A 13,586-nucleotide genomic window follows, 5' to 3' on the forward strand; every position below is an offset into this window, starting at 1 on the left:
TGTATATCAGCTTCTTTAATTCTTCTCCATGATCCTCGTGGCCTTCCCCTTGATCTTCTGCCCTGGGTTCCAGTCCAATACTTTCTTTGTTATAGTGGAGTCGTTCTTTCTAAGCGTGTGTCCAATCCACCTCCATCGTCTTCTTCCCATTTCCTCTCCCACTGGTTTCTGATGTGTTCTTTTCCATACGTCTTCATTTTTAATTCTATTCATCCATTTTATTCCGAGTAGCTTACGCATGCACCTGTTTACGAAAATCATGGTTAAATCAAACACATATTCTTCACACGAATATATTCAGTATCAGGCAAATTGTGCCTTTTTGTTTGTGTCTCCTGACAAAGATACTACTTACTTGGATACTTAAAAGATGATTTCTAGCACAGGTTTGCAATGATCCTCTTTGCTGGATTCAAGTGTCATCTTTGTTTCTTCCAGTTGCAGATTACCGTGAAGACAGAATGTGATGCTAGCCTTGTAATCCTAGAAGATTTCTTGGTTTTTCCAATAGCTATCCAGTCTGTTCTTGAATGAGTTAAGTGAATCAGCTCTGACAACTTTCTCTGGTAGACTGTCCCACACTTGAACCACTCTAACACCGAGGGCCAAAACGTTGTTTGTTTTGTATTGTCCCCTTTTATGAGTCACGTTTACTCCCTTGATTTTTCTCTCCATCTTTTACTGTAAGTCTTTTTGTTTCTCGTTTTGTATGTTCTGTTCTGTTTTGTTCCCATACGAAGCCTCTCCGTTTCACTCTTTCATTAGTATTTTCACGATCACCGGCTTCAGGCAGCCCCTACCATTTTCTACTTTTGTTTCTCGTTCTCTTTCTCTGCCACAAGCTGGCTATTCAGAAATAATGTACAACAATGAATGTTAAAGCTTCAAAAACACCAAACACGAAATGCTTCAGGCTCAAAATCCTTCTTCAGATCTTTAAACCATACAGATAGGAGGAGTAATTTGCAAATCAAGTCAACAAACAGGAAGTTGAATAAATGTCATTTTGATTTCCTGTTTGTCAACTGGACATGCCAAACACTTTTCTGTCGTCTGTTTGGATTTAAAGTAGTCCCTCGGAGCCATTGGGCTCATGGAGACAGAGTTTATCCCGGTTTCTATAGCGTGAAACGAACAATAGCAATTGTTTGTCATCCTTTGGATAGGATGCTAGTCTATTGCAAAGCACTAACCGCCAATACCCATTCACTGCTGAGTGGACAGAGGGGTCATAAAAAAATCTTGACTGCACTCAGGATCGATCTTGGTACCTTTGTGTGTGAAGTGAGTGCTCTACCAAGTGATTTATTGGGACCCCGATTAATGCCATCTGTTTGGTTTTAAAGGGATGTATTAACAATTTGAATGTTTTAGTGTGACTATGTGGTGTTGTGGTTAGATACTCGCCTTTGAATTGGAAGGTCCTGGGTTCGAGCCCCACTCTGAACCAATGTATAGTTGAGTCCTTGGAAAAGGATCTTTACTCACATTCTCTCACCGTACTCGGGCGTAAAATGAGTTCCTGGCTGTTAACAGCATTGTATTATCATCTGACAGGCGTCATGTCTCGTGCTACATGTTAAGTGATGCTGTTGGCCAGGGACCCCTTGTAAAGCATTTTGAGCATGTTAAGTGGGTGTTACGCTATATAAATACTTTCGTTTTAACAATTCTACTGTATTTTTTTCCGTAACTGGCAGAAGAAGGTTTTATGCCCAAAAGTTTCTGTGTTTGGTATCTTATTCTTTTATTTTCTAAATTGTAGTAGTTGTTTAACATCATGAAAACACTAGGACTAAAAAAGTCCCTGCTAATGAGTAAGATAAAAAAGCTGAAACTCAATTACTTTGGGCACCTGAAAAGACACGACACACTAGAGAGAGATGTACTGGAGGGCATGGCGGAGGGCAAAAGAGGCAGAGGAAGACCACAAAGAAGATGGCTACAGGATATACAGGAATGGCTCAACAACGGCGTGACGGAATGTGGCAGATGGGCACAAGACAGAGACTTCTTCCGAAGGACTGTGTGGGAGGCTACATCCAAGTGATATGCCACAGAGAGAGAGAGAGAGAGAGAGAGAGAGAGAGAGAGAGAGAGAGAGAGAGTAGTTGTTTTCATATTTTGTTGATTACTGTTCACATTCCACTGCCTCTACTACTATCAGCTTGATGTTCATTTTGGCCTTGAAACGTTTGCGTTGTGCGGTTATGTTGTCTTGTGGTATGACACTCGCTTTCAGATCGGAAGGTCCTGAGTTAGAGCCTCGCTTGGCGCATATTTGAGTCATTCACATTCTCTCACCGTACTCAGGTGTCAAATGAGTACGTGGCTGTTAACAGTGTTGTCTTTGTCCGAAAAAAAAATAATTTCAATATCGCCTAACAGGCATCATGTCTCGTTCTACATGTTAAGTGTTGCTGTTGGCTAGGGACCCCTTGTAAAGCACTTTGAGCATGTTTAGTGGATATTGCACTAAATAAAAGCTCAATATTTTGTTTTTTTTTTTTGTTTTTTTTTGTTTACATAAGACATTGATTGGTTGTGGTGAAATGACGCCATACTTGTCACACTTGTCAAAAGCTCTCTAATCTGTAAATTCTTAACTCACTCAACCCGAACACCGACTATATCCGTAGTTTACCGGGGGTTTTTTTTTACCCCATGCCTATTTATTACATTTTTCTGAGACAAATTATAGGCGTAGTATCAAAGCTAATGTTTTTAGTTTTTACATGTTAATGATAGTTGAATAAAACTATCTATGTACATGCTCATTTTTAATACATTTTTTCCAATTTTGAAAAGTAGCAAAAATCTCTAGGATTGAGTGAGTTAAAGTCATAGATGTGAGACATCATCCATTGCAACAATGCTAAAGTCAAGCTCAGAAGTGCGTTCGATTTGGCTATCAGACCCACTACTCTGTGCATGTAGCCATAACCTATAAACTTTTATATTAAAAAAACAATTTTTTTTTAACAAACAAAATGAAGCTTTTATATAGCACAGTATTCACAAGGGGTCCCTGGCCAACAGCAACGCTTAACATGTAGAACGAGACATGATGCCTGTTAGGCAATATTACATTTTTTCGGACAGAGACAACGCTGTTAACGGCCAGGTACTCATTTTACACCTGAGTACCAGTGAGAGAATGTGAGTAAAGAACCTTCTCCAAGGACTCAACTATGAGCCGAGCGAGGCTCGAACCCATAACCTTCTGATCCGAATGCGAGTGTCGTACCACTATACCACATAGCCGCACATTGCATATCATTGCATAATATTTGATATGGTTGTTCACATTTACATTTTTTACTGATTTCCACAGAAAATAGTGAAAGCCATTCAACCAGGAGGCATTGACCACCGGTCATTCACACTACGACTGATGAAGGATGGACAGTTTGTGGAGGAAGACAGAATAAAGAGCAATACGAAAGGCTGTGTATTCTACTACAAGAAGGGAGTGACCATGCTGTTTCATCACGCTCTCACGCCATTCTACTTTGATGAAATGGACTTCGTTCTCCTCAAAGGCTCGTCCTTTGTCATGCTCCTGGAATTGTGAGTCAATAGCGCATAGTTGAATCCTTGGAGAAGACTCTTTACTCACATTCTCTCACCGTACTCAGGTGTAAAATGAGTACCTGGCCGTTAACAGCATTGTCTTTGTCTGTAAAAATGTATTATCGCCTACAAGCATCATGTGTTGTTCTTTATGATACATGTTGCTATTTGTCAGGGACCCTTTGAAAGGCGCTTTGAGCACGTACAGTGGATATTGCGCTATATAAATGCTAATTTTGATTTTTAATTTTCTTGTCACTGGCGAAGTGGCCGAGTGGTTAAGGCATTGCATTGTAACCAATTTGCTCACTTGGACAACATGGGTGATTCCTGTTGACATCAGACATCTTGTTTGATGAATTATCTATATTCCTTCGTGGAATGTCTAGGCAACGATACCTTACGATGTCGTGGCGAAAAAGGCATAATTTTTTATTTTTTTATCACTGCCTACTTATTATGCTCACACTGTTGAGTGCTTCAAGTCTAGACTGAAGATTGGGTGGGGTTCCTGACCTCCCATAGTGGGCAGGGAGGTACTTGCTGTGTCTTCTATCCCCCTATATCTGTTTTCCAACATGCTTTCTGTCTTTGTCTTGAAATAAGATTACTTGGTTTTGTCCAGGTCCTGGCCGGATACCCTAGCTGGGAGGGAAACAGTCAAATGTATAGTTAGAGTTTTGGGAGATGATATTTTTTTCCTTGCAAATCATCTCTCTGTTATGCACTGTATTGTTTTGTTTACATATTATATATATTTTCTTTGTAAACATTTGAGTGTATTCCTCTTAGTTGGGATCTGTGCTTGTGTCTAGATGAGACTTTTATTGATTTCAAACTAAGTACTTTGACGGTGTGCTCTTGGAATCTACATATGTTTCCTATTTGAACCAATTCCCCTATATAAAAGGTTTTTTAAAGGCATTCAGCTTTTTTACTGTGGTGCTGAATTTCTTTTAAATTTAAATTTTGCCATTATTTTTTCTGGTAACAGCTAAACTAATATATGTGCCAGTGCATGACATAATCAGTCTCCAGAGCATTTTAATCTTTATTTGACGTAAATCGGGTGGTTTTTCATGAAGTTATGGTCAGATGTATCCAGTAACTTTTCTCAAATTTCATACTTTTTGACTAGCTGTAAAAAATATTTAGAAGTGAAATTAAGCTTTGCTATTTCCCATAGATGTACAAAAAGGGTTGATTTAATCAACCTGACCGTATGAGCTATCCACGATCGAAAGAGTCACGCTCTCACTGGCCAGGCGGAGTTGTCGTACCAATAAGGTCGCGGGTTCAAACCCCATCACCGTCCCCCAAAAATACATTTTTTATTCTCTATTGTCTTCTGGCACTTTTCTACTCACTTCATCTCTTGTTGTTATCTTGACTACAAAACTTTCACTTATTTATTGTAATTCCAGCGCAACTGGCAAAAAACTCAAGTTTGACGGATCCAATGGGAAATTTATCGACCAAAATGGAGTTGAAAGGGAGAGTAAATGGTTCATCAACTCCAATTCAAGCCTTATCAGGTTACAGTTGCAGAGTATTGAGGTGGGTTTTCAATTCATATATGTATTCTGTATCTACTTTCTTCTTCTTTTTCTTCTTTTTCTTCTTTTTCTTCTTCTTCTTCTTCTTCTTCTTCTTCTTCTTCTTCTTCTTCTTCTTCTTCTTCTTCTTCTTCTTCTTCTTCTTCTTCTTCTTCTTCTTCTTCTTCTTCTTCTTCCCCTCCTTCTTCTTAGAAGAAGAAGAAAAATAAAAAAAGAAGAAGGAGGAGGAGGAGGAGGAGGAGGAGGAGGAGGAGGAGGAGGAGGAGGATAGGAGAAGGAGGAGGAGGAGGAGGAGAAGTAGAAGAAGAAGAAGAAGAAGAAGAAGAAGAAGAAGTAGAAGAAGAAGAAGAAGAAGAAGTAGAAGAAGAAGAAGAAGAAGAAGAAGAAGAAGAAGAAGAAGAAGAAGAAGAAGAAGAAGAAGAAGAAGAAGAAGAAGAAGAAGAAAAAGAATAAAAAGTAGTTCATCCCAATGTAGAACCATTTTGAGATGATGGGCACTTTCAATATTTTCTAAACTATCCCTGTTGATGTTATGGGTCTAGATAAAATACTCACAACATCCGCCAGCTGGATATAACGTACCAACACACAAAACTATCTTTAACCTTGAAATTTTATAATCTGATTAATATAATTTGATTAGTATAGAAATAATCACCAAAATGGCTATCTAAAAAAAAAATCAATAACAAAGCGCTAACTAGTGATGTCAATTTCGTTCCTTCTATAGGTTGGACGACGTGTTCGTGTGATCATCACCATTTCAGGCCAAGAGCTGCACACAGAGGAAGTGGACGGATGGAGCATGAAAATTTCTCTCATTTCCTACAGGAGTGGCCTCTTCATTATTTATGCTCCAGGGCTTAAGGTATGCATGTCAGGTTTGGTAAATCTTCAACTATCTCATCTAGAGCATTTATATAGGGTAATATTCGCTAAACGTGCTCAAAGTGCTTTACAAGGGGTCCATGGCCAACAGCAACATTTAACATGTAGGACGTGACATGACGCCTGTAAGGCGATATTACAATTTTTTCAGACAGAGACAACACTGTTAATGGCCAGGTACTCATGTTACACACTGACTACTGTGAGAGAAAGTGAGTAAAGAGCCTTTTTAAGGGCTCAACTATACGCCGAGCAAGGCTCGAACCCAGGATCTTCCGATCCAAAATCATACCCACGAGACCACATAGCCGCACAAATTATACTGGCTTCAGAATTGGACTGATGATACTTCTTCTTCTATGTGGTCTAGTGGTATGACACTTGCTTTTGGATCGGAAGGTCTTGGGTTCAAGCCTTGCTCGGCTTAGAGTTGAGTCATTGGAGAAGGCTCTTTACTCACATTCTCTCAACTTTCTCTGGTGTAAAATGAGTACCTGGCCACTAACAGCGTTGTCTCTGTCCGGAAAAAATTGTAATATCGCCTAACAGTCATGTCCTGTCCTGACTGTTAAATGTTGATGTTGGCCAGGGATCACTTGTAAAGCACTTTGAGCACGTTTAATGGATATTGCGCTATATAAAAGCTCAATTTTTTAAATTTTAATTTATTTTTTCTTTGTGGAAACCTCCAATATGGATGAGGATCACTCCACAGTTTGTATGGTATTACAATGTAATTGTGTAAAATAATATCATAATACAGATAATAATAATGATAAATACATAGATTAAAACGTACTTACCTGCTATCTTGGATATATATATATAATTTTAATATTTACCACAATGTTGGAGTCAGTCTACATCGATGTTTCAGGCCTTTTCAGCCATCGTCAGGACTGTGTGTTACATGACTTTGGTCGAGCACTATACGTACCATATTTGTATCAAACACGATTCAATTCTATATATATATATATATATATATATATATATATATATCAAATTGATTCATCTTAACAACGCCACTACCACATCATCTCATTCATCTGTAGTGTTTCATTCATCCTGTTTGTTGATAAAGGGGAAACCTGAAACGTCCATTCTATCTGTTTTCGTAATTACATAAATTGAAGCTTCCATTCAATTTCACATTGTTATTTATTGCTTCGAGCTTCGAGCAGCAACCTTGACATTACCCTTTGATAATAATACCAGAAATCATGGCAGCTGAAGGACCAAGAAGAGTTCAAGGTCGGGTCAGTTCTAGAGGTGACCTTGGAGGATGGTACCCACCACCCAGCTGTCATCAAAGAAATCAACGCCAGTGGATATCTGACTCTTGGTAAGGGGATTTATGGATTAAAATTTAAATTGAGCTTTTTATATAGTGCAATATCCGCTAAAAGTGCTCAAAGCGCTTTACAAAGAGTCCCTAACCAACAGCAACACGTAACACATAGAACGAGACATGGCGCCTGTTAGGCGATATTACAATTTTTTTTCGACAGAGAAAACGCTGTTAACAGCCAGGTACTCATTTTACACCTGAGTACGGTGAGAGAATGTGAGTTAAGAGCCTTTTCCAAGGATTCAACTATGCGCAGAGTGAGGCTCGAACCCAGGACCTTCCGATCTGAAAGCGAGTGTCATACCACTAGACTACATAGCCGCACATTTGGATTGAGTGTAAACGTGTCAGTCAGACCTTTTTTCAGCTTACTGGATGGGGTTCCTGACCTCCCATAGTGGATAGGGAGGTACATACTGTGTCTTCTATCCCCCTGTATCTATTTTCCAACTTGCTTTATGTCTTTGTCTTGGAATGAGATTACTTGGTTTTGTCCTGCTCCTGGCTGGATATCCTGGCTGAGAGGGAAACAGTCAAATGTATAGTTACATAGTTTTTGGGAGATGATATGTTTTTCATTGTAAATCATCTCTCTGTTATGCACTGTATTATGTTTTGTTTACATATTATATGATTTGTAAACATTTGAGTATATTCCTCTTAGTAGGGACCTGTGCTTGTGTCTGGATGAGACTTTTAGGTGATCTCAAACTAATACTTTGATAATGTGCTCTTGAAATCTACATCTGTTTCCTCTTTGAACCAATTCCCCTTTGTCTTCCCTTTTCTTGGATGCTTTATTTGTAAATCTAGAACTTATTACTGCTCTCCCATTTTCATCCTTTTTACTGGCGTTGATATGACCTTAATGTGTTGCTAGCGCCATAAAACCCTCAAAAACAAAAACAAAACAAACATCTTCATCTTATCTCAAGCATGAATAGTTGTGACGTATTTACTTACTTACTTACTTATCCGAACCAGCGACCACCTGAGCTCTAGCCCTTCGGTCTTGTGCCATGACGTAGAAGTTAGACGTCTTTTGTAGTTGTTCCAGGTGACTACAAAGTGTGTTACTGATGCTTGGATTTGGTGGGAGGAATGTGCATCTCAGGTCTTCAAGAGGTTGACATTCAAGCAAGTGGTGTGTTGACATAGGTGTGACATATTTAAAAGTCATGACTGTTCTTATCACAATCATCTCAAATGAGATTTAAATAAAAAATCGAGCTTTTATATAGCGCAATATCCACTAAATGTGCTCAAATCGCTTTACAAGGGGTCCCTGGCCAACAGCAACATTTAACATTTAGGACGGGACATGACGCCTATTAGGTGATGTTATAATTTTTTAGGACAGAGACAACGCTGTTAACAACCAGGTACTCATTTTACACCTGAGTACGGTGAGAGAATGTGAGTAAAGAGCCTTCTCCAAGGACTCAACTATGCGCTGACCATCCGAAAACGAGTGTCATACCACAAGACCTCATAGCTGCACATTAGTATGTTTCCCACAATAGGCAGGAAGTCACTTGTTAAAGATTTGAACAAGTGTGTATGAAACGTGCCAGACAAAGCAAGAAAGAAAAATACAAGAAAAAAAAAACATTCCAAAAGAATCAGGAATATATTTATAGGTATTAAAATTGTCCCAACTATCGGCAGCCTCTGTGGTGTAATGGTAGCATGTCTGACCTGTAATCAGAAGGTTTGAGGTTCGATCCCCAGTCGGTAGACTGATTTTTTGGGATGGATTTTTTTTCTTATATTGTTCTTTCTTGCTTTGTCTGACACCTTTCACACACACTCGTTCAGATCTTTATCTTACAACGGTGCCTGCTCCCTAGTTTCTTAATTTGAGGCTATGTGGTCTTGTGGTATGACACTTGCTTTTGGATCGGAAGGTTCTGGGTTTGAGCCTCGCTCAGCGCATTGTTGAATCCTTGTTAAAGGCTCTTTACTCACATTCTCTCACCCTACTCAGGTGTAAAATGAGTACCTGGCCGTTAACATCATTGTCTCTGTCGGAAAAATATTGTATTATCGCCTAGCAAGCGTCATGTCTCGTTTTATATGTTACGTGTGGCTGTTGATCAGGTACACATTGTAAAGCGCTTTGAGCACATTTAGTGGATATTGCCCTATCTAAAGGCTCTGTTAAAAAAAATAATAGTCACTTGCTGTGTGAATTTCCTCCTTTTGAAAAATGACATTTCCCCCTATCCACTGTACTGGCAGTGGGAGACTTGATGTGTGGTGGAACAAATTGTTTCATACTCTCCATAAGTTAGCAAGAGTACAATGATAATTTATCATCTCAGTTGGATTCAATAGTCTGATATCACGTCGCCCAGCAACGGCGAGCAGCGTGGTTCTAAGCAAAGAAAATTGGTACTTTTTATTCTTCATGCTGACTAGAACTTTTTCACATGTCATGTGATCAGAATGTATAAAAGTCAAAACATGATCAGATTTATAATGCTTTTCTCCTCTGGATACACTTTTATGCTCATCGAAGAAGTATTTCATAAGGGCGTCCGCCATTGTTCCGATAGTTTAGAACCAGTTACTAAGTTACTTTGCGTCATTAGGAAGGAAGTGACGTCACGTCTGTTCAAGCATATTGCTTTAAAAAGGGTGGAAGGGGGGGGGGGTTAGTGCTGTAAGAAATGGAGCCTAAAGGGGTATCAACGTGAATCAACGGTACAGAGTTCCAATACCGTTGGACTGCAAGGCCTTGAACAAGTCACCTCATCCTAGTGCAGTTTGCTTCGCTGCACTGTGGCTGGAGCCTGGGCTATTCCAGTCTTTCCTTGGAATAGACCCTGGAGACAAATTTCTCCCATGAGATGAATAACGGGAATTTTATTATTTTTTATTTATTTTAAAGGCAATCCAAAATCTTCTCCTTTTTCTGTTTTGTCACCTTCAGCACCGTTTTAACCCTCTCCTTACCAACGATAGGAAAATCGTCACATTCGGTACGATACAACCAACATTTTCCTTATTCAGATTTCTTTTGTCCATCATAAAATTTAAAGAAAATAAACAGTGTGCTGTAGAACATGTTTGGCCAAAGAAATTATGCATTGGAAGACCTTTATTGCTATTGTTTTGAGTGATAATAGATATATTTTAGTGTTAGTTGGGTGTGAAGTTTTAGGGAAAATCCTGAAAATGGCTGGTAAGGAGAGAGTTAATGTTGTTCACGTGTTCTTCATCAGATGTTTGTGGCATAGAGCACACCATTATCCATACCAGTCTTCCATCAATGCCCACTTTCCAGAAGTTAGATAGAGTATCAATTATAGATTTATCATCTCAATGGCTTTAAAAGTGGGGGGTTAGTGCTATAAAATTAGGGCTTAAAGGCCATCGTTCCAAAATTTCCTCCATTTTCACTTTTTGTCACCTTCAGCAATGTTTTAAAGTTGTTACCGTATTCTTCATCAGATGTCTGTGGCACAGAACACACCATTATCCATACCAGTCCTCAGCTGATGCCCACTGGGACAGCGGCAGCCTTAGGGAAAACACTGGCATCCTCTCTGCCCCCTGGTGAGTTCATTCATTTCTTCTATTACTACTACTACTACTACTACTACTACTACTACTACTACTACTACTACTACTACTACTACTACTACTACTACTACTACTACTACTACTGCTACTACTACTACCATTCGTTCATTCATTCATTCATTCATTCATTCATTCATTCATTCATTCATTCATTCATTCATTCATTCATTCATTCATTCATTCATTTATTTATGCCATTTTGTATTGATTTGCCTATTTATACTCTATTTAATTGTATTAATCTAAGTCTCTATTTATTTTTAATTATTTAGATTTTTCTCTCGTTATATAACTGCCGACTTTATAGTATTTTAAAGGTCAATATCTATGAGTTTGAAGCCACACACATGAAATGATAAACATGTCATGTTTAAAATGAATAAATAAGTGAATAGATTTTTTTTAAAGAAAAAAAATGTTTAGACATTAAAAAACAAAACAAAAAGAATCTGGATAAGTAGATTAATTCTTTTAGAATGTAAACTAACAAAATAACGGCAAATTTGATTTTTAAAAAGAAAACACCATAAAAAAAAGAGAAAAAAAAAGAAACCACCCCCCCCCCCCAAATAAAAAAAGAGGTGGGTCGAAAAATGACTTTGAACATTGACCTTTTGAACTCGGAACTTTCAGCTCCGGATGAACAGTCATGGCAGCCTGTACCTTTGCATCTGTTTTTGAATGTAAGTTTATTATTTTTTTTCTCCGTGTTATTAGGTGCTCATATAATTCTTTTTATCTTGGTCAATCGTTTATTTACATTTTTTTTCTCCCGAATAAGCTTAATTTATGTATTTTATTTACAGGCAAGCATTTTCTTGTTTATGTTTTTTTTAAATTTATAATTTTTAAAAAATTAATTATTTATTTATTATTATCATTTTTATACCAATTTTTCTTTTTGTTTTTTTTCTTTTGTTGTTTATTTGTTTGTATGTTATTTTAATTCATAAACCCCCTCCTCCCCCCCCCCTCCCCCTTTGTTTCTGAGCCAAGGCAATTTTTCTGATGATTTTAGTAAAGTGGATAAGAAGCCATTGAGTTGCAAAACTTTAGATTTTCCAAATGTATGCAAAGGTGCCGCAAGTGCAGAAAATGTATTAGCGGCTGTGTACCCCCTTGTAAAGGGCTTTGAGCACATTTAGTGGATATTGCGCTATATAAAAGCTCAATTTCTTTCATGTGCCCAGAGCCTCCAACCAGGGGGATAGGTTGCACAATATAAATGTGCATTGTTATTATTATTATTATTATTATTATTATTATTATTATTATTATTATTATTATTATTATTGTTATTATTATTATTATTATTATTATTATTATTATTGTTATTATTATGTGGTCTAGTGGTATGACACTCGCTTTTGGATCGGAAGGTTCTGGGTTCGAGCCTCGCTCAGTGCATAGTTTTGAGTCCTTGGAAAAGGCTCTTTACTCATATTCTCTCACCGTAATCAGGTGTAAAATGAGTACCTGGTCACTAACAGCATTGTCTCTGTCCGAAAAAATATTGTAACATCGCCTAACAGGCATCATGTCCCATCCTCAATGCTAAACGTTGCTGTTGGCCAGGGACCCCTTGTAAAGTGCTTTGAGCACATTTAGTGGATATTGTGCTATAAAAAAAAGCTCAATTTAAATTTATTAGAGTTGGGGTGTCCATCCTTGTCCATTCCTTTACATGTGTCCATCCTTGTCCATTCCTTTACATGTGTCCATCCTTGTCCATTCCTTTACATGTGTCCATCCTTGTCCATTCCTTTACATGTGTCCATCCTTGTCCATTCCTTTACATGTGTCCATCCTTGTCCATTCCTTTACATGTGTCCATCCTTGTCCATTCCTTTACACGTGTCCATCCTTGTCCATTCCTTTACATGTGTCCATCCTTGTCCATTCCTTTACATGTGTCCATCCTTGTCCATTCCTTTACATGTGTCCATCCTTGTCCATTCCTTTACATTATGGAGCGTGATGGAAATAAATGCTCTCAAACCTAGACAGGGAATTATATGATGGGAGATTTATATATGACGAATAATACTTGTTTGCACTACTGTTGACATGGCTTTCAATCTTGTATGTATATACTATTCATTGTTACCTTATTATGGTTATCTTCTATATGCGTGTGTGTGTGTGTGTGTGTGTGTGTGTGTGTGTGTGTTTGTGTGTGTGTATGTGTGTGTGCTTTGCATGTCACGGTTAAAGATATATGTTTGTACACCACATATACATGAGTACATTTAAGTTGAAATACTATCTTTACCAGTGTATCATTATTGTAATCTTTAATCAATAGATTTAAAGCATTACTATTAATATTAAGGGCTTTCTTAAGGGATTTTATACCATATGTTATGTTAAACCAACGCAAAATATTATCCATGACACAGGGTTGCCAGATTAATTTCAGGCATTCTGCCAACTGTATTTTAAAAATCTGCCAAATACCACAAAAATCTGCCAAACCGTACTATTTATAGTACCCTCTTTGAAAACTCATCAGTTTTGTTAAACAAAAAATTCTCAAGGCCGATGTCATAATTTTTTTTTTCATTTCCCAAGTTTAAAAAAATCACTAATACATAAAAATTGCTATGGAAAACGTGGAGTAGACCTATACA

The 13,586-nt window shown here is 37.9% G+C and overlaps 1 protein-coding gene across 1 annotated transcript in view; it reads left to right on the forward strand.

The window, feature by feature from the left end:
• Positions 1-13,586, forward strand: part of LOC144956274 (uncharacterized) — a 130,388-nt gene that overhangs the window by 56,858 nt on the left and 59,944 nt on the right. The window contains exons 22-27 of the mRNA XM_078886738.1: positions 3,335-3,570; positions 4,998-5,130; positions 5,860-5,997; positions 7,236-7,362; positions 10,825-10,929; positions 11,590-11,639. Of these exons, the coding sequence (XP_078742864.1) occupies positions 3,335-3,570; positions 4,998-5,130; positions 5,860-5,997; positions 7,236-7,362; positions 10,825-10,929; positions 11,590-11,639 (789 nt within the window). The remainder of the gene's footprint in view (positions 1-3,334; positions 3,571-4,997; positions 5,131-5,859; positions 5,998-7,235; positions 7,363-10,824; positions 10,930-11,589; positions 11,640-13,586) is intronic.

The sequence above is a fragment of the Berghia stephanieae genome, chromosome 11 (genome assembly GCF_034508935.2).
Source record: "Berghia stephanieae isolate SIO BIC M18660-M18661 chromosome 11, UCSD_Bste_1.3, whole genome shotgun sequence".
NCBI classification, from domain to species: Eukaryota; Metazoa; Mollusca; class Gastropoda; order Nudibranchia; family Aeolidiidae; genus Berghia; species Berghia stephanieae.